Raw genomic sequence first — 25,544 nt, 5'->3', positions numbered from 1 at the left:
TTGGCTTTGTCGGAGAAGAGGGCTGCTGCTGATGATAGGTGGGTGCATAGAGCTTCGTAGTTTACAAAGTCGAAAGCAGCTGAGCGGTCTAGAAGAAGTAGGAGGGCATGTTTGCCATTGTCTTTAAGTTTGTCCATTTGTGTCTTGCGGTCAATCAGGGCGGTCTCCGTACCATGTTTAGGTCGGAAGCCCGATTGTCTGAGGCCTAGTAGGTTGTGCTTTTCTAAGTGGTTCTGTATCTGCCGGTAAACTGCTCTGTCCAAGATTTTTAAAAGGAAAGGCACAGTTGTGATAGGTCGATAGTTGGTGGGGATGTTAGGGTCTAAGGAGGTTTTTTTAAGAAGGGGCATGACCCAGGAATATTTCAGATTGTTTGGGACAATGCTTGATGTGATTGATGCATTAATTAGAGTGGTGATGAATGGGGTAAGTTTTTTAGCTACGTCTTTGATTATCGAGGCATGGCATAGGTCACCCTGGCATTTTGATGGTTTCAAGGTTAAGATTATATCCTCTACCTCTTTGATAGATAGAGTAGAGAAATTGAATAGGATGTTGGTGTTTGGTTGTTTATTTAATGGTGGATTCTGGCTTTCGTCAAGGGTTAGACTAGCTTTTTTGGATTCAAATTTAGATTGTAACTATGATATTTTGTCGAATAGGGCCTTTTGAACATTGGTGCACCAAGAGATGTCTTTCGTGCACAAGTCCGGTAGGGGAGAAGGAGATTTTAGCTCTCTCAAAATGTTGAAGAGTTCTTTAGGATTAGATTTAGCTTTGATAATTCTCTCGTTGTAAATGTTTTTTTTTTTTTGTTTGGGTGATGGCTGATTTGTAGTTATTGGAGGCTATTATGTAGGTTATCTTGTTAGTCTGATGAATAGGTGATGATGGGCTGAAGTAATGGGAGTCATTTATCGACAGTAATGTTTTTGTTGTTTCTCATGAGTCAGGGTGGTGCATTGGCTGTAAACTGGTGTGCGGAGTTATCTTTACTGATGGAGAATGTTATGAGGCAAAGGCGATACATGCCCTCCTAAGTTAATCAAGGACTGCGCTGAACCACTTGCCCCACTCATTACCGCATTAATTAATGCTTCTTTCAAAACTTGCTCCGTCCCAGACAGCCTCAAAGAAGCTTGGGTGCGCCCACTTCTAAAAAAGCCCACTCTCGACCCCACGCTGCCCAACAACTACAGACCTATAACAGTCCCTTTCCTTCTCAAAATTCTAGATAAAGTGGCACACAGCCAAATTCAACTATACCTTGAATCAAGCTCCATCCTTGGGACTAGACAGTCAGGCTTCCGTAAAGGCCGCGGAACAGAGACTGCTCTGCTGGACCTTAAAAACCAAATAACTAAGATACTGGACACAGGCAAACCCGCCCTTCTCCTTCTCCTTGACCTCTCAGCGGCGTTCAACCTAGTGGACCACAAGACCCTCACCTCACACCTCTCCCACTCTGCACATTTCTCAGACCAAGCTACCTCATGGATAACATCCTTTTTAAAAGGGAGGGCCATGAAAGTCTTTTCAAACACATCCAACGCAACACCATCCATAATTCACTGCGGTGTCCCACAAGGCTCTTGTACAGCACCTACGCTGTACAACCTCTTTACAAAGCCTCTCTTCGATAAACTGGATGTACTTGGGATCGCCTAAACCAACTACGCAGACAACACCCAAGTGCTCCGCCCCCTAACTGGCTCATACCACACAGAAGCCCTGGGCTTAAAACACATATACGCAACTATTCAAGCCTGGATGGCCACTAACGGCCTATGTCTTAACGGGGATAAGACTGAAATCCTGATCCTTGGCCAAAAGTCTACACTTGCCAGGATAGATAGTCTCTATGTCAATTTTAACATTGACAACTGCACTATCCCAGTCCTATCTTCTGTAAAAACGCTAGGGGTCTACATTGATGCAACCCTGTCTATGGACAAACAAGTCAATGCCATGGTCTCTGCATCCGCGCTAAGCACCAAATTCATAAACGCCATCAAACCATTCCTCACCAAAGAAAACTGCCTATCAATAGCAAGAGCTACCATAGGCGCGAAACTTGACTATTGTAACGCACTCCCAGCCGGCACCTCTGAAAAAAACCTAAACAAACTTCAAGTCACTCAAAATAACGCTCTGAGAGCAGCCTTAAGCATCTCCAAAAGGGACCACATATCACATGCAAGACAATTCGCTCATTGGCTCCCTGTCAAAGAACGTATCACCTTCAAGGTTCTGACCACTACCCACAAATGCATCCATCACACTGCACCACCTTATCTCTCAGACACGATTCACAGACCGGCCTCATCCAGACCTACAAGGCTTTGCTACACCAACCAACTCACGGTACCACACATCAACAAGGTTACAGCGGGAGGTCGGGGTTTCCCCTACATAGCACCTAGACTCTGGAACAATCTCCCTCACGCCCGAAGAGCAGAATGCTCCCTTACAGCTTTTAGAAAAATACTCAAAACCTCTCTCCAACTAAACTTCCTCTACCCACAGCCAAACATACACACGTTGCTAATGTTTTTCTATTGTCGAAACCTGCATGTGGGTATACCTCTAGGATGTAACTAAGTATCACTTTTTATTGTAACCAGCGCCACGATGCTTCAGGGCTGTTTCTGTGCGCTCAAGAAATACAAATAAATAAATAAATAAATATGAGATGGTGATCGGTCCATGCGTAGGGTGTGTTAGGTAGTATGTTGGTATCGCAGTTCATGTCAGCTAACCAATCTAGTGTTCTGCCTTTATTGTGAGTGGACTGCGTAATACGGTGTGTAAATCCTAGCTCGGAGATAGTGTTGGCAAGTGAGGAAGCTTTATCATCACTAGTGTCCCGTTAGCCTAGGTTGAAATAGCCTAATATTAAGATCTGCGAGTTGGGTTTGGTGTTGTTGGAGAGCAGGAGAGCAATGTCATCTTCAAAGGAGGATGTCATCCCGGGGGGTCTGTATATGAGGTGCATAGCGAGTGTTTTAGTGTCAGATATGGGTAGTTTGATGGAAAGTTGTTCCATTGATGGGAAGGTTTGGTTGAGTATAGGCCTTAAATTGAGTGTGACTTCAGCAATGAATGCAATCCCACCTCCTTGTGCTGAGACTCTGTCCTGGCGATAAATGGCGTAACCGTCTGGTATGGTCAGTGTAAGGGTAGGTCCTGATGCGGCTTGGAGCCATGTTTCCGTGATGGCAAGGAAATCAAGATTGTAGTTGGTTATGATATCGGCTATGTCTGAGGCATGGTCTGGAATAGATTTGGCGTTTATTAAGGCGCCCTTGATCATTGGGGTTGTGGTCTGTGCCTTGACATCGATGTCTGAAATATTGTTGTCTGAGACAGCGTCATTAGTTGGTGATGTAGATGCCATGAGACTACACTCTGTGTGTTTGGTAGTTGTTTGGTGTTTTAAGTTGGTGATTAAGTGGTTGCAGTGTATTCTAGATCCTAGTCTTAAGTGTCTGCTCGCTGTTGGGAATGGTTGGTTCGGGGTGGGCCTGCTAGTAAATGGATTTATCCATTGTGTGGGTGTGAGCGTGGGCTGGGTTGGTGGGGAAGGTTTGAATAGCTTGTAAGAGTGAGCTGGGAGGCAGGGAGGTAAGAATCGTGATGGGGTATATTGTCAGTGAGGGAGAGTTTGTGCCATAGCTACCATGGTGGTGCTCGCTGACCGTATGGTCAGCGAGGCTGTGTGTAGTGTTCATTTTGGTAATATTGTAGGCTGTGTTGCATAGATGCAGCAGACTTATGAACGTAGTAAAATCCCGCAAAATGTTAGGTGTTCTATTCATGACTTGGGATGCTATGTTAGGTAGAAAACAGATGAAGTTCACTGGGTAGTGGTGGTAAAGCCACCATGCAGATTATGTAAACGAATATTCGTTGCTCGCAGTGTCATAGGGCAGCACAGACTTGAAGGCGGAACCGCAGTGGGCCAACCGTCTGCAGTTGTTAACAGTGTTAGGGCAGTCATAATTAGTGAGTGTGCTCGGCTAGAGGGGCATGGCCTGGTCAGTGCCCCACTATGTCGACTTAGTGTAAGAATATGTGAAGGAGGTTTAGCAATGCTGAGGACACGTATGTGCAAAGACTGTCATGTAGGCAGTTGTAGTTTAGGCAACCTGTGACATGCAGTTCATGGCAGGCAGAGCCAGTAATACAATACTCCTTGTGGTGGGTAATCGCAATAGATTATGCAGTACTTGGCTTTAGGCAACTAGGCAGTAGTTGTTCTGCAACGTGTTACATGCAATTCAGTCAAGTGGAACTGGTTAATACGGGCCTTTTGAACAAAAACAGTAGGATATGCAATATTTGGTGTAAACATCTGGCAATAGTTGTATAGGTAACGTGTTACATACAGGTTTTGGCCGACAAAATCTGTCTGGTAATATGGTACAGAATCATTAGCAATGGGCTGAGTTACAGTATTTTGGCTTACAGCAGCGACTGTACATAACGTAGTTAGTAGGAGGCTCAGTAGCCAAATAGACTGAAGGGGTTGTATCTATAATAAAGGAAGTTAGCCCGCCTGGGTCGCCATGTAAAGATTTAGGGCATGTTCAATTGTAGGGCCTTCATCGGGGTAATATTCTTGCATGCAATATGAAGTTAAGTGACTATAATCACTAAATAAATTAGAAATTCTCACTCCTGGTGGGGTACCTTCAAAGGAGGTTGCTGAGCAATACTGGTTAAGGTTTTCTTTGCGTCACAGTTTTCATTTCAGTCACAATTACATTAATTAAAGTAGGATCTTTTTTGCTCAAAGATAGCCAGACCATGCTAATGAATGCACTGTGTGCTATTCTTGATGAAATATTCACTTCTTATCCATTAACCAATCCCCCGGCATGATTGTTCAGCCGGTAAATGTAGCTTGCCTGTGATGTGCTAGTTTGTAATATGGAAATCTCTTGCAGCTGCCATCTCCACTGCAGGAGGGTGCTGCACTAGCTGCTTCTGACATGTACTCCTTGGTTCCACAGGCTGCAATGCTTGTGCATTGAGGAGGTGATAATTTGACTCTCTAGCAAGCTGAAGTAGTCCCCCCCCCCCCCCAGTAACCATTGATGTCATGGGTGGGTTTGTCTTCTGACTTTTCCCTGTCTTGGGGAAAGCCTGGTCCCGCTTTGCACCCGTCCCACAGGTGGGCAATTATGCATTTGTTCTTGTTCGCTCCTCCTGAGCCATCTGCTGGGGACCATCTCTGGCTCCTTCCACTGGTGCCCTTTGGCCTTCCGCAACCCTACTACCTCCTCTTCCTCTCCATTCAGCCCTGCAGCCCCCTTCACCTGTGTGCCTACATTTCCCTGCTCCTCCTGCCACCAACTTCAATGTCAATGATCTCGCCAACCTAACCAAGCTATTACTCGAGTGGAAAGACAACCTGCTCCTAATTCATATCCATATCCTCCTCCGCAGCCACAGTTTCCCCTCCACAGCCAGCGTCTCCCCCTCCGCAGCCACCGTTTTCACTTTCACAACCACTGTCTCCTCCATCTCAGTATCTGACAGATTTTCTTCATCTCCCTCCATATAAAAGTCCATGTTGCCTAAGGCCTAACTGTGTAAAACCTATATGTACCCAATGTGCCTACAGTGACAATGGGCCTCATTACAAGGTTGGCGGTCCGGTAATTACAGTACCGGTTGCAACACATCAGCACCCTTTCCGTAAACAAAGTTTTCTGGTAGGGGCATGGCACTCCTGGCAGGCCTGACCTGCCACGAGTTCAGTTCCCTACCGGCATGCTTTTCCCCGAAGCACTGGCACCATTACTAACTGTGCTGATGCTCAGGTTTTTTATCGGACTCCATGGGAAATAACATTTCCACGGCTGCCTATGATATACCGGTTGTACCGGGATGTCAGGCAGCGGAAACAGTGTTACGGGTTGGCGGCAACTCACCGACGGGTTTTACTGTCAACATTGTAATGAGGCCCAATGTGCAAAATATTGAGCAAGTGACACAGACACAAGCAGAGGGATTTTAGCAAGACCCTCATAATGCCAAAGGGTTCTCGAAACAATCAAAAAGTAGTAATGGTCACTGAGCACAGCACAGAAAGACTTTGCAGCTTCACACACACTCATACACATGTTTCTTTACACATACAGGAGAAAGGTGTATAAGAGAAACTTTCTTTGGTAATTAATTTTTTGTTTTTAAAAAGGATGAAGGGTAAAAAGGAAAGATCAGACACAGAGCCGAAGTAACCCACCCAAACAGAGTCGGATAAAACAGAGCTCAAGAAACACCAAAACCACCACAAGCAACTAACCAACTGTCAAAACACTCTTAAACTTGCCAAAAGCACTTCAAAAGGCTTCCAAAACAACCACTTTGTGAGCCTGTCCTGTCCATGCCTAAATCCTCAGCCAAAAAAACTCACAAAGGAAGCAGGAAGCAACTTGGGTCTTTTAACCATCAAAACTGTTTTAGAATGGCTCATGCCCTTGTGTACTGTGAGAAACCTGAAGGTGTCTTACTTGCTAGTCCCTTGAGATCTGTCATCCAGGTGGCCGGGACATGGCCATTGCTTTTGGTTCCCGTTCCTGGGGATGGACCAGTGTGCGAGGATCACTTCAATGGGGGATCTTCGGGGAGTGGAAGTGAGACACCGACGGATGAAACGCGGTGCCCCCTTCCTTATGACACCTTTTCCCCATTTTACCCCATAGGATATTTAGAAACTCTACCCCCTTTTTGCTATATGAACACTTTCTCACACTGCGAAAGACAATGGACTAACACCAGAGCCGTTTAACTGACATGTCCAACACAAGGGTCAGGCAGATTCCGGAAATTGATGATAACTAAATACACCCGACAGCCCTTTCCCTTCCCTACAGGGATAAAAGGCAGAGCACACTTTGAGCAAGGCCGAACACCAAAGGAAGGAGCCATTCTGGGGCAGCAGTTCAAATGGAGGAGAAAGGCAGTGGAAACCTAAAGGATGACAAGGAGGGAAATGCCCTTGCCCTTTTCAACCCAGAGCCGCAAAGCCTTCGATAAAAGAACAGTAAAACTGGGAATTGCAGGCAGCGATTAGTGTAACAGATGTCAACAGTACACAGGGCCCTCCTGCACTGATAGCCAGGGCGTGTTACACTTCGCCCTCAGCCACACCACGTTCCCCGGGTTCTTCCTCGTTCCTCCCGTGTACACAAGGACAATTGGGGAGTTCCAGGTAACGCCAGAATAAGGGACAGGAAAGTGATCGCCCTTCATAAAGGGTTACGGCGCCGGCATGCGCCCTTCTTATCGCGCTGGCAGCTGCCGTGGAAAATTGCTACACGAACTACATTACCCAGAAAACCTGTCAAGGGTTGTAGTTCCCAGCGTTGATACGGAAGCCTCATTTTCAAACGTTACGCCTCCTTGTTGTTACTTATTCCACAGCGGCGTACAGAACGCTGCTTCTGTTTAAAGTTACAACCGGCATACTTTCCGAAGTGCTTTCTCTGTACCTTGATTTTGGAAGTTCCTGTTTTCCCGTGTACCGACCCTGCCTGCACACGGACTCCTTCTTCTTAAACCTTATTTTGATTTGTTTGCTGACCGCCCGTGTACCAGACCTCTTGCCTGCTTCCTGGACTCCTGGATAGTGATTTTGCTGTGTTAATTGACCGCCCGTGTACCAGAACCCTTGCCTGCTTCCTGGACTCTTGGATAGTGGTTTTGCTGTGTTAATTGACCGCCCGTATACCAGAACCCTTGCCTGCTTCCTGGACTCTTGGATAGTGATTAGTCTGGTAAGAACAACTCTATAATTGGAATCCCTCTTTCATCAGACTGTCATCACGTCTGTGGATTTTGGCTTCATTTCTAAAGTGCATTTTGGAACGCTTTGCTGTGGTGCACCATCCCGAAACCAGTGCGACCCTCGTTCCGCTCGGCGATAGCTGCCTTACTAACCTTGCTTTTTTTTATTTTATACTTTCGTTGTTACCCAGGATTCTTTACACCAATCTTACTTCCACCAGTGGTAAAGTATAGTTTTCTTTGTTTTCAATACTGGAGAGTTACACATTTAGCTATATACTAAAGCCTCTTTGCTTTATAGGTTGTTCCAGTTCTTTTGGCTTAAGGGGAGTTAAACCAGGTACTACTTAAGGGCTATAGTCTTGGGGAAACCAGATTTAGAATTGACATATAGTTTAACTTTTTATCCTTTCCTTTACAGCCTGGGTTCGAGGCGGTGTGTTCTCCCCGCTCTTTTGATCGATCGGTCCCCTTGTCTGTACAGTTCAGCAGGTGGTCATATCGGTTTAAAGAGTTCTTTCCCTCACAGAGAGGAGGCTTGGGTGGAGGCTCCAACCCTTGCTCCTTCAAGCAACTCCCCAGCACTAGAGGTCCGGCCTGTTTTACGTACTCCCCATTCTGGTGAGTAACAGGCGGGGAATAGAGCTTGCCAATGTGGCACTGTCCTTGACTCCAGGGGAAGAAAAGCCAATGAGTTCAGCACAGCCGGTGAGTATGAGGAAATGGAAAGTGGACCGGACTGTGTTAAGCTCAAAGTTGCAGTGGCAAGATTTGCGTAAAAGAAAACATAATAGACAAAGGTCTTTTATGAACAACCGAGGTATTCGGATTCGAGTGGTCTGGCGCCACATGGGCGCTCATTCAAAAAACTCTAATGAATACCCCGCTCCTAAACAAGGAGGATATGTGGAAGTGAGAAAAACTACAAAAACCAAGAGGCACTAGGGGAGGCCGGCGGTACAGTCGAAAGGCTTTGATACATTGCTAAAATAAAGTGAACTGTGTTACTGAGGGGAATGCCATGAGAATTGTGATAGCGTGAAACCTGCACTTGCCAAAGAATCACGGAGTGACCCAGCGAGATGTTACCGCCCTTCGGAAGTCTGTGTGAATTGGCAAATGCCTTGGGAGGCAGGTGAAGGAAGGTCAGAACCCAAACGAGGGGGACCTAAGTAAAGTGGAGAAGGTCACCCGGAGGATTGGTTAAAAAAACATTAAGATTCCTGAATATTAAAAGATAATGATACTGTGAATTGAAAAGCTAAGTGAACTGCATTGTGGTGACAGATATGAACCCGACTGCGGAATGTCCACTGTGATTTGTTGGTCTGAGACCGATTGAGGGAGGCTGACGTAAAGGGGATCGGAGCCCGGCTGAAGGAGATCCTCAGGGGAAGAGTAATCGCCCGACGTGAAGATTATTAGAAGGAACTTTTGTTTGTTGTTTGTGATACATTAGGCCCTCTGAAGCAGGAGACTTTGCATCAAAGAGACTTGGGCACAGAAGGCCCCGATATTGGAAAAAGGAACTGTAAACTCAGACTGGAAATCCAGAAGTGTGCTGTGTTCAAGAGTCTCGCCTTGTCCCGTGCTTCAAACGTGGGGAAGGGAGACCCCAGCCATAACATCCTGACTTATGATTTTGCGAACACTTCTGTTTTTTGTGAAATATATTCCACAATATTTTGTAGCATAGTGGTAAGGATTGGCAATAGGCTTTTCTTAGTATAGGCCCTTTTTATTTGACTAGACTCCCGTAAGACTGTATTTTTATTATTTGATGGTCATAGCTTGCTCCCATCTTAGATTAGGCATTTATCTCAACCATTTTTACAGTTTAATAAACACCCTTGAACTGTGATCATTTGTGTCTGTCTTGCTTTGATACCATGACTTCCTTATAGTAGCTGGTCAAAATCTCCCCTCGAGTCTTAGTCCTTGCAATTATATGACAAGCTTTGAACCACGCCTTGATATCTGCACCAGAGTTGTCCAATAGGAAATCCAGCAGAGTTGGCCGAACCATCCCAGAAATTCCTGACTTACCCATGTGGCACATTTTAGGAAGTTCAAACCTTGCAGCAAAATATTTCACTGCAGCGGGATGAGGGGGATGCAGTAGTGACTCAGCAATGGTGTCTTATGGTATGTAGGCTCTCTATCCAGATGCTGCAATGGTAATGACCTTTGTGTTATTTATATTCAGAAACAGGGGACTGCTCACCCATGATTCACAAAATAAATGGCCTGGGAACGCTCCTCTGGGGCTCAAAACCACCTAACAGAATAGCACCATTTTATGCACACTACCAACACAAATGACACCTGCAAAGGGTAGACCTGCTCTAAGCTTTTATAACAGATTGTAGTGCGAGTATAAACAGCAAAGGTTAAAGAGGAACTCCTGCCTTCTGCTTCAGAGTAGATCAAAGTATCAGGAGGCCACATTGTTTCATAATGGCAACCTTTCATGCACAGTAAAAAAAGTAAGAGTTGTTTTGCATTCTCTATCATTAATAATATTGTGAGACATTTAGTTACAAATGTGTAATTTCATTTTGAAACTAGAAATCCCGTTAGAACATCTCTTGTGTAGTCTCTTTTTGGACCGATGACATCTAGTGAACTATTGCTGTGCATCTGCAGTGTTTTGCTAAAACATAAGTGTATTCTGTTCTTTTTAAGTCTTCTGTGCTTCCATGAATTCTTTATGCTAAAGTGTATGAGTTTTCATGAATCGTATTCTTTAATATTTCTGTTTTAATGTAATCCAGGTGAAGAAACAGAACTTCTATGACATAGTTCTTGACTTCATAATAATGGATTCCTTTGAAAATCTGGACAATCCACCTACTTCTATACAGAATGTGGCAAATAATCGCTGGCTGAACTCCTCCTTTAAAGAAACTGTAAGTTTACACTCTTTCGTACCAACCCAACATACTGTAAACAAGCACTGTAAAAGCCACTAAAGTTATCTTAAAAATAAAAATGTATAGGCAATGTATAATGCAACTGTGAATATGTATACTCACTCTTTCTCAACTCTCATGCTGGACTTCCTTTGCATCTTGTACTCATGGTGGCCCTGAATCATGCTGTTCCCATCTTCATCTTGTATCCTGGCTTGCAACATTATGTGTTACTACTGACTTCTGCAGTGTATTCGCTCTCCCCTCTTGCTTTTCCACTCTTTTTGACTGCTTACTCTTTTCTCTCCTCCTTTCCCTTCTCCCTTTTCCTATCTCCTCCCCTTACTTTCTTCTATGCACTTACTCTATCAGAATTGTCCCTGGACCTAATATGATAGCAACCTCGTCTGTTTCCTCCACCCTCCTATACTGTTTTTTTTCCTCCCCATCACCCTTCCAGCACTATCTGAAATGTCGTCAGGCCTAGTATGATAGTCGCTTTTTTTGTTCCTCCCCTCCCTTTCTGCACCCCTCTCCCTCACCTTTTGTTTTTCTCCGGCTCTACCAGAAATGTCGTCAGGCCTAGTACGGTAGTCGCCTGTCTGTTTCCATTTCCTTCCCACTCTCCCCCTCCCTTCCTTATCTATGTCTTAGCTCTTGCACTATCTGGAATGTCGTCAGGCCGAGTACGATAGTTAATTTCACATCCTTACTGTTCATGGCCTGTAAGAATGTGGTTGTATTTTCCCTTGTTCCCTCCCTTGCCTTGAAGCGCTTTGAAACACATTGTGTATAGGCGCTATATAAGTAAACTATCATAATATGAGGGCTCATGTACAGTGTGAGGGCACAAAGTATATATTCTATGCACCCAAAACATGCTGTCAGCTATATACAGTGCTTAGGCATCATATCCCATGATCTCATTGCCTTATTGGTACAGTTTTATTCTGTGTGCTACAGCTCACTGGTATGTTATGTGATAAAAGCATGCAATGCATTAAACAAATACATACTGCGAAAAAATGCAGAAGGATGCATTCTGGTCTCGAGCAGAGAGGATGCAGAGGTGAGAGAACAAGGCAAGGTTTCGGTCGGATCAGGGCAAGTGGCTGTCTCGAGACTGACTTTATTTTTGAGCTACTGGCCCTTGAAATCACAGAGCCATGCCTTCTCTCCACCAAAACAATTCATTTAAAAAAGGACTTTCGGGGGGCGGGGGGTTCTATTGAAAACCAGGAAGCACATACGCAGCTCCAGAGGCTCTTCCAAGTAAAGGGATTTTTTTCCCTGTTTTACCTTTGCCGAACAGGCCATCTATGAAAAGACTTGTGTCGGATCGCCGAGGACGAAGTGGGCACGGACCTGAATAGCTTTGTTGCGGTCCTCACATACATGGTGCATTGCTACCTGAAGCAGAGCTTCCGCACATTCTGATCAGGCATGCAGATAGATGTCACCTGACAGGCTAATTAGACGAGCCTGCGGTTGAAGTCTGTTGGTGTGAGGTGTACTGTGATCGCCTAGAATGGAGCTTGCTTGATATCACTCACTGTCATTTAAGGAGCAACTGGAGCCTGAGAACCTCTCTCTTTTTACACTGAGAAGAACTAGAGCCCAGAGACCCTACGTTAATCTGGTTTGGAGTATGCTCCGAATACGATGATAACTTTATAGAGTGCTTCCTTCCGATTGTTTATTATTCTTGCAACAATACCTTCAACCTCGTGGAGCTCTTAGCAATGAAACACAAGGTGCCAAAGAAAGAAACTTTGAAGAAGCATGCTTCTGGTGATAGGATATTGGATAAATCCAAAGACTGCGCAATGGTGGACAAGGAACTGACTTCTAAAGCTTTGTACACCTTCCTACAATCGATGGCAAAATACATGTGGCCTAAAATGAAGGAAGAGGTGAAGAGCTGCAATGACCTGGGTATGATTCCGGCCACACTGGATGAGGCTGAGGACCACATCGAGGATTAAGTGCACACGATGAAGGAAGTGGATCATAGACTTATACAGTGACTGGAGTAGCTCTTGGAATGCAGGGATGATCAGTATAGGGAATCTAAGGAAAGGCACAACAATTTAAGTCCTAAGCATTCAAGAAGGTGTTGAAGGACCTCTGCCATGGTGTCTGTCTCTCCTGTTTGACGTGGATCTTGGCTCCCGTCTCCAGCTCCTCTTTCTCCAGCCAGCTTCTCTTCAGCCTGTTTGTGTTTCCCTTCTTGCTGAGCGGCAAGGCTTTTTATACTCATTGGAATTCTAAAATGACCACAGGTGTGGGTCATTAAGTTGAATCGCCTGACCATAGTGAAACTCATTATCTGGGGATCTACGTTGAAAAAACGAATCCCAGAAGCTCGAGTTACTAAATTGCAAAGCCCACTTGATCGCATTTTGTAACTCGAGCTTGTGAGATTTTGGTTGTTTGTCCCCCGCTATGTATTCAATGTATGCGGGGAACACCCTCGCAACCAATAATAACAAACTAGGGGGTGTGGGACACCTCCGCAACACCTGCTCCCCTTGTTGGGTATAAAAGGCTTCAGTCTTTTTTACCATTCCAAATGCGTATTTCAGCTTTTTTATGCTACCTTTTCGGCCGAAACGTTAGCTGGACATGCCTGCCATCGGTACAACTCCATAGCCCTCTTCTTCGTCTCAGTACTGTTAAGTAAAATTTCACTTGCTACTATTTTACCTCTATATTTGTGGACCCCCCCCCCCCCCCAACCTTTTTCTTTTTTTTCAGTCTCCTGTCCTGACTTTCTGCCAGTGAAGCACAGCCTTCGCTCATCGTTATGGGGAAACTAACTTGTCCTTCAGGCAGTCAGTACTGAGAAACTTTGTTTCTCTTAGTCTGTATTTCAGTGCACACAGTACATTACTGAACCGCGCACGGGGGTTCTAAAGGTTTTTTTTTTTTTACTCCTCTGGTGAAAGCTGGAAAAATGCAGAAATGTATTCCTGTCTGTTTCTTTTTTGTACAATAAACAGACCAGGGTATCCTGATGATTCATGATGGTCAAATACAGGAAACTCATTTCTTGAGTGCTGGTGTGCATCGTAAATTGGATGTTATGGCATTGATTAAGCCACTCAAGGAAATCATTCATTGCATCTATAGACCCTGTACAGTTGAAGGGAATGTTGTTGATATATCAACGCCATCCTGAGATGTTATCTTTGAATGGATTTCTTTGCGATAGGACATGTTGTTGCTCGAAGGCTGCTATAAACAGTATGGCTAGGCTTGGTGAAAATGCCACCCCCATTGTTGTGCCTTGTATCTGCATGTAATGTTAGTCCTGATATTTAAAGACCTTTTTCCGAAGAGCAATGGATAGTAGTTCCAAAAGGAACTCAGTTGGAACTCGCTCCTGTGAATGATCCAAATACAGGAATTATTGTGCCTGTTGAATGGCCTCCTCCTAGGGGAATACTGCTATATAAAGCCTTCATGTCCATTGTAACAAGGACCTGTTGTGCAGGATCAAGTTAGCCCCTCAAAAATTTGGATTACAAATGATTTATCTTTGAGGTAAGGGGGAGTGCTTTGGCTGAGTGGTTGGAAAAATCTGTCAATGAATTTATTGATGGGCTCCAATATTGACCCACATGACATGATATGATAATGATATATGATAAAATGAAATGGCATTTATAACGTGCCTATATACAAGTGTTTCAAGGTGCAACAAGGCAAGGGAGGGGGAAACCAAGGGAGGACAAAAGACAATGATCTTACTAGGCCTAATGACATTGAGATCGCACAATTGCAGAGGAGAGGGGAGGAAGGGGCGAGTGCCGTACAAGGGATCAAAACCAACAGGTAGTGCAGCCAACAGGTGGCAAGTGTGAGGGTTAAAGTGCAGACAGCAGGTCTGAAATAAGTGCAGGTAAGGGAACTGTAGGGTTACAGATACAGACCCAAGTTCAGGGGTAGCCAGGTGACCCGTGTGGTATCAGACAGGAGATCAGCAGGGGAGAGTAAGAGAGAAGGCAGAAGCAAAGAAGGAAGGTCTTGAGGTGCTTCCGGAACCAGAGATGGATCTGCTCAAGTTTCAGAGAGGCAGGGAGGCTGTTCCAGAGGGAGGCGCCAGCCAAAGAAAGAGATCTACACTCAACTCATTGATTGTAGAAGCGACTGACCCTCAAGGATTTGGAGGTGGAGGAGCGAAGAGCTTGAGTAGGAAGATATTTCCGAAGAGAGAGTTGGAAGTATTGCAGTCCCAGACCCCAGAAGGCCTTATAGACAATGCAGAGGGTCTTGAACTTGATCCTTGCAGCCACTGGGAGCCAATGGGGAGGTTTCAGGGCTGGAAAGATGCGATCCCTGGGCTTGAGGCCAAGGACAAGTTTCGCAGTCCTCTTCTGGATGAGTTGTAGAGGGCGGAGAGTAGAGGCAGGCTGATTTTAAAAAGAGCAAGTCACTTCTCAAGTCGCTGTTAAGCTGTGACCGCTCTGCTCAAGAACATTTCGATTATTCTTGGACGTGTAAAAGACGTGTGGATCAATTGGACGGTATAAAGACTCATTGAACATCTTGACTTTACCTGAGTCATACCCAAGAGGACTAAATACTAAATATTTACCTATTTTCAATGTCTTTTAGGCACTGCCCGTCCCTTTTTCCCAGAAGCCCTACAATAGTGACGAGCATGCGCTTCTGCGTGCGCGCTTCGAGCAAGTCGCTTCTCAAGTTGCTGTTACGCTGTTAAGCTGAGCAGCGTGGCACGTCGGCTTAGAGTTGAGCTTATCCCTAGCTGGTACTGAGTATTTTGTTTTTCCCCCTTTTTTTCAGTTTTTTTTATTTTCTTGTAACCCTCTGCTAATTTCATACTGGACGCTATGTCTTCCAAAGGGCTGATTTACACTTTAAAATCAGACATGCCGCCTGGGCGTAAATGTTCAAGCACATCTTTTCAACTTAAACCTTCACCTATGCGAACCCCTGTAACCATCGCGAACGAAAGGAAAATCAGCAATCAATCGCCGAACATTGCCGGAAAAAAGCCTGCGACTACAGACATTTGTGAGTTTTATCCTGTATGTGCTGTTACTGATTCTCCTTTAAAGGGAATTTCTACTGTAGAAATTCCAACAAATGCAACAATGAGTACAAATGCTTCTGTGATAAATGTCCCCTGAGATAACTATCACTGACACACAAATGTTGGCTGTACCTGTGGATGGAAATATCACGCCCACAACGGTGGACTTAACAACTCAAGAGGATGCACGAAATCCCCAAAAAAGTCCCTGTTCGCCCCCAAACGAGAGAGACCAAAATGGGGAAAACAAATCTGGGGCTGAAAATAACAGCTGTGTGATAAGTGTACATACAAGCAATCCCCAACTTAATGAATCATTTGCTCCACCTAATACTAAGTTACCTCCATTGACATCATCCTTTTCCAAGGAGGATGAAATAACCTTATATCAGTCACTAATACTATTCAATCACTCGAATGATTCAATTTCTGGGAGCTCAATTTCATCTGTACATCCAACGCCAAGGAAAAGGCAGACGGGTAGTAATAATACCCTATCTCCTGTCAAAAAACCTGAAATAGTAGGAAATCAAAACCAGTTAATTGAAATAACATTACATGCAATGAAGAATACTATCAACTCCCGAGTTAAACTTTTTGAATCATTAGAGACAAAGGTTACACATCAATCTAAGAAAATTGACAACATTGCTAAATGGATGGGTGAATGGGACAAAAGAATGAAAGGGAAACAGATTGTGGATGTTATGAACGAAAATCTCTCCTTAGCAAATGATGAGATCTCTAAGAGACATAAAATTCAAATTATAAAGTCAACTCAAAAATCAACAAAACATCTTGGATTCCTTAACGATTGCCCTCTGCCAACCTTTGATAAAATCATAGAGGAGATTGGTGATAAAGATACAAAGATTCAGGAGGAGGATAATTTGTCAAACCTAAATACTGTTTTACCACCACCTCCTGCTCTGAAGCCAGGCGTAATCTACAACCTGTTTGACAATTTCGCAAAGAAAAATGATAAAGATGAGAATAAACCTACCATTGGTACCAATGCTTTTAAAAAAAAACAAAAATCAAAAAACTCAACACCTCTTTGGCTCTTCAAATGTCAAGCAGTTTGTTCAACGTCTGACTTCGGTAAAAAGCACTAAATCTATTGTAAGGAGGACTTTACAAAACAAGTGCAAAACTTTGGAGCAAAAAAAGCTGTCCTGCACCTGACTACGAGCCCTTAAATGATCTAGTTACAATGATTGCAACCCCTGTCTTGGAAATTACTGAACAGACAAATACACTGACACAGACAGCAGATACACCAAAATCAAATGTAACTGTTGGGAAATGTACCTCTGATTCTGATACGAATGCCCTTCTCTCTAACACAAAGAATTATACTGTGAGCCAACCCGTACAATTGACAACTAAAACAACGGAAGAAACAAATAATTTACCATTATGTCAATTGAGAAATGAAAACAACCTAGAAATATGTACAAACAAGTCTAGCTTTTTTCGAACTAAATTCTGAAAGACATCCAGGCTGAAATACGCAGAACGCTAGATGAATATAAACAATTCAAAGAAGCGAATTCTGCTGTAAATCAGAGTGACGTGGTTGTAGTTACCAAACAGATCGTGCTTCCCAAAACACTGCCTTTAAATACCTTAGAAGATACTAAAAACAAAGAAGAAATATTTCAGGCACGAGACGCTACATCGCATGACTCAGCGGTAACAAACCTACCCCAGCAAGCAGTTATTACAGATGAGAGAAATTGCAGAGAAAAAGAAAATCCTAGTGTGAATATTAGATCAGAAATATATCAGGCGATGGATGATTACTTCAAGTTTAATTAAAAAAAATGGAAGATACCCTATCAAATAACATTGAAACTAGGTTATGACAGAAGCCCTTTACGAACAAGAGGAATTGTAGACAAAAAACCTCAGGAGTACACCTCTGAATGCAAAAAGTCAGGAAACCCAAATGAAGTGATCGCCCCCAACAGTATGTCTAGATATATGCTCGACCAAAATGATAACCACTGCTTCATATTAAAATGCCGGGATGCACCATTCGGCACATATGACTTGTGTCGAGGGAGTGTGCTGGCCATTTTTGAGGACATTCCTGCCTTGAGTGATATTACATGAAACGATATTGTCCAGGTTGAATTTATAAGTGATGTATCTTTGTCTATTGTGAGGCTGTGGTTAAGTTCAAATGTGGTCCGGAATGTACTGTGCCAAGCTCGTATGGACTTGTTTGCAAATGGTTTTATTTTGGCAATTGATCCTATTGACAACTGTAAAAATAAAACACATGATACTCAAAACACTCCATTTACAAGATCACGAGAACTGAAATTGTATAATGCAAATAATAAACGTCCCCAAAATGAAGCTACAGAACGATTCCCTCAAGCAAGTTACCCCACATTAAACATCAGCGATTACCACTCATAACTAAGCTTAAGAGAAAATGATGTGAACTTGGTAATTGTAAGTTGGAACACTTGCGGTCATTCCCACCTGTTAGAAGACAATACACACTTAATGGCATACAACATAATAGCACTGCAAGAAACATGGTTCACGTCTGTCCCTGTCTGGAACGGGTATGAAATGATCTTAGCACCTGCTACGAAGGGTACCAAAGGAAGACCTACCTCTGGCCTAATGGTTGCAGTCCAATTAGAAGCAGGGCTTAGAATTGTTCCATGGGCACAACCTAACCCCTTTTTACAACTAGTGAAAATAATTATACAAGGCCATATAATTGCGTTTCTAAACATATACCGAAATCCCATGGGTCTGTCTGATAAGAGCTTCTTTTTGGTGCTAGAAAAACTTCTAAATACCATCAAATTAGCTGTGGAAATCACAAACATTATCATTGTAGGTGATTTGAACCTCCACTGTATAACATCTTCAGCAGACAAAAAAAAATAACTCATGTAATAAATGCGAAGAGATAATGCAGAGTCGTGACCTCTTAATGTTAAATGGTTCAATAAAAAATGATATTCCGGCTCAGAGTACATGGAAACAAGGTCTAAACTCATCTACTATCGATTATATCTACGTTGACCCAGTAACTTTCAACTTAGTCTCCCAATTTGAAGTAATCCACTCCAAGTATAGCGATCATTAAATACTTAGAGCATGCTGCCAATTGAACAGAAATATTGGCAGACCACAATATTGGCGCTATAATGGCGAACTCTCTATTAATAACAGTAAAACCAGATTCCGTTGGAATACCAAAAAATTAGAGAGCCTCCATAAAGAACTTGTGGAAATAAAAAGGAACTCCAACTGGGAAGACAAAACATATATTACATCTATGCACTACTACAAGACAAATACTAATGTTATAACAGAAAAAAATACGAATTCACGAGACCGCTATGACGAACAAATTCAGCAACGTAAGACACAACTACGCAAAAACAAAAAAAATTGCCTTACAATTCCCAAGTCCTCAAAAATACGAAAGTCTCAGATTCTTGAAGAACAAATGCAGAAATTGGTTAAAAGGCCATAAAATCTGGCTTTAGCAACAAAATGGAGAAACAATGCTAAACACAAACAGATCTAAAAACTCTGCTCAAACGTGGGCTCTTTTGAATATAGCGAATAAAATTACACAATATCCAACTCAAATAAATGGAGTTCTTGAAGCAGATTGGATAAGGTACTTTACAACCCTCCACGCGAATACTCTATTGGAAGAATATGATGTTCAAAAACTAAGTCTGGGCACAAATCAACTGCAAGTTTCAGAAGAAGACATTCTATACTTCATTAATCGATCAAATAATTCCAGAGCTCCTGGCCCAGATGGGCTGAGCAACTTTACTCTTAAACAACATCCTTTACTTTGGTCAAAAATTTTGTACAATATATTTTCGCAGGTTCTTGCCACTAACACCATTCCATCATCATGGCTCAGATCTGTAATTATACCAATCTTCAAAAAGGGCGACAGGTCTAATCCAGCAAATTACAGACCGATCGCCCTTTTAGGTGTCACAGGGAAAATGTTTGCACGTTTTATTTTAAGAGATCTAAACAAGTGGTTGAACGTGTCTTCCCTAAGAGACCCATGTCAAACAGGGTTCATCCCTGGCTTGGGTACATCAATACATTTGACCACATTAACAGCCATTATAAATCACAATGCGGACAAGAAACAACCACTTTATATGGTGTTCGTGGACTTAAGAGCTGCATTTGATTCGGTTTCGCGAAAACTTATAATTAAAAAACTTGCAAGAGATAATTGTCCAGCATACATCATTGCCCTTATTTATGCCTTGCACAATAAAACAACTCTTTGTGTAAGGCTGACTCTAGAAGGGCTTCTGTCAAATGAGATAAGTACCCATAGAGGATTACGCCAAAGGTGTACTCTAGCTGCCACATTATTTACTTTTTTTTATAGCTGACATGCACAAAATCCATGCAGCAATTGAATCTGATGCCCCAAAATTAGAATCACGGAAAATACCAGCCCTACTGTACGCAGATGACCTGATTCTAATTTCTAAGACCCCAGGTGGACTACAAAATCTTTTGAATGCACTATCTGAGTATGTCGACAATAACATGTTAAAAATCAATCTTGAAAAAACAAAAGTGATGTTGTGCAACTCTACTCTAGAACTTCAAAAAGTAAAGATTACAAATGGTCATTAAATGATAAACATCTTGACAAAGTTGATGAATATATTTACCTGGGTATAACAATCTCTGTTGACATGGGTAAAGCACAAATGACTAGATGGAAATCTAAGCTGAATACAATGATCTCGCAATTCACGATAATCCAAGCAAAATTCGGGAAGTTTTCCATCATACCAGTTCTGACATTCTTTAGACAAAAAGTTACTCCAATTCTTTTATATGGTGCAGAAACTTTACTGATTGTGTCAGAAATGGTTTGGGAAAAATTCGAGGCAAAGTTTTGGAGACATAGTCTATGTTTACCAAATTGTATACCGATTGCTTTCTTCCGCAACAAACTTGGCTTGACATCCTTGTATAGCCGCTATTTGTGGCAACTAATAAGCCTGTTTCGTAAATGCCTTGTAGCATATAACTCAAATACGTTATTGGGGACTCTTGCACATCAGCTTCTTAATTCTGACAATACCTTCCCTAAAAAATGGCGACAAGAGGTTATTAGTGCAATTTCCTATGCTGATGCTTCAATTGAATTATTGTTACAAAACCCTACCTGAGTAAAAACTAAGCTGTTCCAATGGGACTGGGCCAGAAACAGACTTACTTACTTAAAATACAAGGACTTTGATGAAAGGGTTTTTACACACAAAAAATATAGCCTTCCAGAATCTTATTTGATAAAGTCCCCTTCAAGGAATCATAGATCTAATTTCCTGAGAATAAGATTTAACCTTTGGTCAACACTAGAGGTACAAATCAAACGGAAAATCGTCTCTCCATAAGTCATTCTCTGTAGATTTTGTAAGAGTACCTTAGAAGTCGAAACCTTAAAGTATATACTAATTGAATGCACTGCTCTAAGAGACAAGAGACTGCTATATTTAAAACCCCCACTGAAAGAACATAGTGATGTATCGAAAGAAACATTATGGCTTATGATTATGTCAGGGCTTTTAGTATAATTGAGAATTGGCACTATTCGCTTTCTGAGTAGTATCCCTGAGTTAAAGAACTATATGGGAGACAGAACTTGAACTTACAAATCAGTTCACCTATATGCCATTGAAAATATTCTTGACTCTGCTTACGAATAGCGCTGAACAGACCAGCCTTTTTAATCTCTACTTTTTACTATATTTCTTGTATGTGATGCTATTATCCTCAATGATATCAAATTTCTGTCTCTCTTCCTGATCCAGATGCTTTGAATTGTTATATTGTTTCACGTTTCTTTTCTCTTACCTTGTATGTTCAAATGGAATTGCATATTAAGAATGAAAATATTGTAAAGTTGACTTGTTCAACTAAACACAATTAAAAAAATTAAAAAAAGAGGCTGTTGCAGAAATCCAGCCTAGAGAGAACCAGCGCTCTGGAGACAGTGAGCTTCTGGGGAAAGGTGAGGAAAGGAAGAATACCTCTGAGGAAGTTCAGTTGGTAGTTTGACTTCTTAGAGACGTCAGAGATGTCTGGAGAGAAGGAGTGTGTGGAGTCGAAGATGACCCTGAGGTTCTTAGCCTCACAGGTGGGAGCAGGAAGAGGGTCAAAGGAGGCAGGCCAGAAAGTGACAGGAAACGAAGGTGCAGGTGTGCCGATGAGGCTCTGCGTCTTAATGGCATTAAGGCAGAGATCATTGGCGGCATACCACTCCTGGATTACATACAGACAATCTGAGATGAGAGAGGGAGAAGAGGCGGCAGAGGGGTGCCTGAAAACCAGCTGAGTGTTAATCGCATAGCACGGAAAGTTGGAGCAGAGAGCAGCAATGTGGGGGCAGAGAGGTGCCAAGTATTGGTTGAACAGCCAGGGAGGTTAGACCCCTGGGGAACACCACAGGTAGAGAGTGAGATGGAGGAGAGGAAGGACCCAAGTTGGAGCTGGGAGGGTCGATCCGAGAGGAAAGAGGTCTGCCAAACCAGGGCCTAATCAGTGATGCGCAGGTTATCATAGAGCGGGTTGAGCAGGATGGCATGGTTGACTGTGTCAAAAGCAGAAGAGAGATTGAGTAAGATGAGGCCAGAGGGGTGACTAGCATCAAGGTTAGAAAGGAGGTCTTCACGGATGTTCAGGAGAGCAGTTTCGTGCTTCTGGCTGCTCTGAAGCCAGACTGATGGTCATGGAGACAACCAACAGATTCAGTGTCAAGATTAAGCTGGGTGATGGCGTGCTTTTTCAAGAGTTTGCTCAGGAAAGGAGTGATGGAGATCGGCCGATAGTTACCCGGACAGGACAGGTTGGCTGAGCGTTTCTTGAGAAGAGGGTGCTCAAGAGAGTGCATCAGGGGGGAAGGGAAGGTTCCAGTTGCGAAAGAGTGGTTGCAGAAGTCGGCCAAGGCAGGAGCAAGGGTGTCAATGCAGTCCTTGATGTTTTTGGAAGAACAGGGAAGAACCTGTTTTGACAAGACTTTTCTAGATCAGACTTGTCTAGAAACCTTGTCAGGGGTGAACAGAGGAAAGGCAGAGAAGGGAGGAGGAGAAGTGGCCTTAGGGAGGCCAGAGGTAGATGAGAGAGTAGAGGGAGCAGGAGGAGAGGGCGAGAGGGTGGACAGGATGTCCTGGGTTTTAGAGTTGAAATGAGAGGCCAGGGCCGTGCAGAGGGCTTGTGAGGGGACATGAGAGGCAGAGACTGCAGCAGGATTGGCCAGCTCCTTGCAGATTTTAAAGAGTTCGGCCGTGTTGTTAGATGCTGCAGAGACGCAGGCTTGCATTGGAGCTCTCTTCTTAGTGAGGCCAGAGAGTCGGTATTGCCTTTGGAGCAGGTAGCAGGCCCGTTTGTCAGAGGATGCACATGATGCCAGCCATTTCCTCTCAGCCACCCTACACTTGCGTGTAAGGGTGACGAGGTCTGAGTTGTACCAGGAGTTGCACTTGGCTTTGGGCTTCAAGCGGATCCCCATGACAGGGGCAAGTACATCAAGAGTATCAGAGATAGAAGAGTGGAGCATAGAAAGGGCTCTGTCAGGAAGTGAGTCGGCCAGAGGTGGAGGAGGGGGAGAGAAAGTGGCAGCGAAAGCCTCAACTGCCACACGCTCCATCGGTTGGATGGCTCAGAAGTTGGGTGGCAGTCTGTGGGCTCATTCGGCCTGAGGGGTAGAAAGAGAGAGAGATGAGGAGAGGAGAAATTGATCACTCCGAGAGAGAGAGAGAGAGAGAGAGAGAGATATATATATATATATGTATACATATATATATATTCGGGCCAGAGGGAAGAATAGAAAAAGAGAGAGAGTCTCAGAGGAGGAACAGGAGGCATCCAGGTGTTTGTTGAAGTCACCAAGGAGGAAGAGTTGAGTGGTCGAGGCCAAGAGGGGAGAAGAAGAGGTTCGCCCACTCAGAGGAAGGAGGTGGTCTGACCAGGTGGCCGGTAGATACTAGCCACAGTGAGAGAATGGCCAGGAGAGAGAGAGAGCCTGCAAACAAGGCATTCGAAAGAGGAGTATGCCTGATTAGAAATGCTAGAGGCAGGAATCCACTCTGGGAAGGTCAAGGCTACACCCCCACAGGAACGGTTGGATCTGGGTACGGAGAGGATCTTGTAGCCATCAGGTAGGAGTGTGTCAAAGCTTGTGACAGAGCTGGCCGTGAACCATGTCTCATTGAGACCAAGGAAATCAAGGTCGAGTTCTTCTAGGAGATGTCAGAGGAGTGTTTGACAGCTGTGCGAGAATTGAGAGTGGCAATATGCAGAAGGTTGCCATCCTTGAAAGATTTCCGGGTAGGGGTACAAATCAGAGGTACTCCCTGTGGAAGTGTAGAAGGAGCCCAGAGGAGGGCAGAAAAGGAAGGAGGAGAGTGGGCAAGGTAGCCAACGACGAGGATGAGGACGCCAGAGAGGTGGCAGAGGTGGGAGGCAAGGAAGCCGAAGAAGTGAGAGAAGGGACAGCCGGAGAGGAAAGGAATTGGATACGGTTCAGGAAGCATCTATCAAAGAGGAGGAGGTTGGCCTGAGGGCCTTGGACCAAGACGGTGCCATTCAGGTACATTAATGATGACCTTAGCCGAGTCACCGACTTGCACCCGCTGCCAGGAACAACTGCCCCCGCTGGAGCGTTCTCACCATTTTAAGGGACCGTGTTTCCGCCAGGCCTCCCTTTCTAAAGATTGCTACAAGGTAACAATAATCCCTTAACCTTCTGGACTGGGCTGGCGGCCTTGACCATCTAACTGGTCCCTTTCTTTTTGGTCCAACTCTTTCTGAACTTATTGCGAGACTTTTGGGCACTTTGAACCGTGTGACCTTGGACACATTTCGACCGGAGCCTCTTAAAGTGGGTCTGGCCTTGTTAACGTTGACTTTACGGTTTTAACCTGCCTTCTTCTCCTACTGTGTTCTTCCAAAAGTGTTGGGATCCGTTTCTATCTTTGCTCTGCCTTTCTCTCCCTTTTAAACCGATTGAATAGAGTGCCATCTTCGTTAAGCGCTCACCGCTGTCTGAAAATAAGTGTTGCTTTACTTAAGACTTGTCTAATCGTTGAAGGGAGCGTATATCTTTTAGTGGCCGTGTTTTTGAACTGCTTAATATTAGTGCCCGTGTGTTTTACTAGATGTGTTTTTAAATAAATAATTATATCTCTTTTACACCAAGCTCTGGTCAGTTTTTGCTTGTTCTACTGTGTTCTTTTGACCTATTGTGAATACTCTGTATACTGCCTAACTCTTCTTGAGAGAAGTCTGACTGCTCAGCCACAGCTACCAGGTAAATCTGGGTGCGACAGACTGCTACCAATTGGGTTTACTGCCAACCACCTGTAGTCTTAAATCTGTTGCAGTGGTCCCAGAGGGAACTGCACAGGTTTCTGCCTAACAATAATCAATAGAGAAGCAGTTAGAGAAGATAGGAGAAACAGAGAGCACCATAGAGGAGGTGGGGGAAAGAGGAGAGAGGAAGAGGGGTGGAGGTGAGGAGTGGGAAAAGAACGCTAAAGGGGAGGGAGAGACACAGGGGTGGACACAAGGGGGGTGCAAGCAGACGAGACAGAACGTGACAAGAACAGATAGTGAATAATTAAGCTGAAAGAGACAAAGAGCTCGAAAGGAAGAGCACAAGGCAGTAAGGTGAACAATAATCACGATACCAGGACATAAAGAAAAGAGAGCAGTCGATGAAAGAACACTTAGACGAG

The 25,544-nt window shown here is 43.8% G+C and overlaps 1 protein-coding gene across 2 annotated transcripts in view; it reads left to right on the top strand.

The window, feature by feature from the left end:
* Window positions 1–25,544, top strand: part of MIGA1 (mitoguardin 1) — a 1,504,768-nt gene that overhangs the window by 1,202,145 nt on the left and 277,079 nt on the right. For both annotated transcript variants that reach the window (XM_069641662.1, XM_069641663.1), the window contains one exon: window positions 10,572–10,706. In XM_069641662.1, the coding sequence (XP_069497763.1) occupies window positions 10,572–10,706 (135 nt within the window). The remainder of the gene's footprint in view (window positions 1–10,571; window positions 10,707–25,544) is intronic.

The sequence above is a fragment of the Ambystoma mexicanum genome, chromosome 1q (assembly GCF_040938575.1).
Source record: "Ambystoma mexicanum isolate Mex_15411 chromosome 1q, UKY_AmexF1_1, whole genome shotgun sequence".
In the NCBI taxonomy this organism is placed as follows: domain Eukaryota; kingdom Metazoa; phylum Chordata; class Amphibia; order Caudata; family Ambystomatidae; genus Ambystoma; species Ambystoma mexicanum.
The sequence above is the reverse complement of the archived record's forward strand: the minus strand, read 5'-3'. Positions and strand labels throughout refer to the sequence as shown.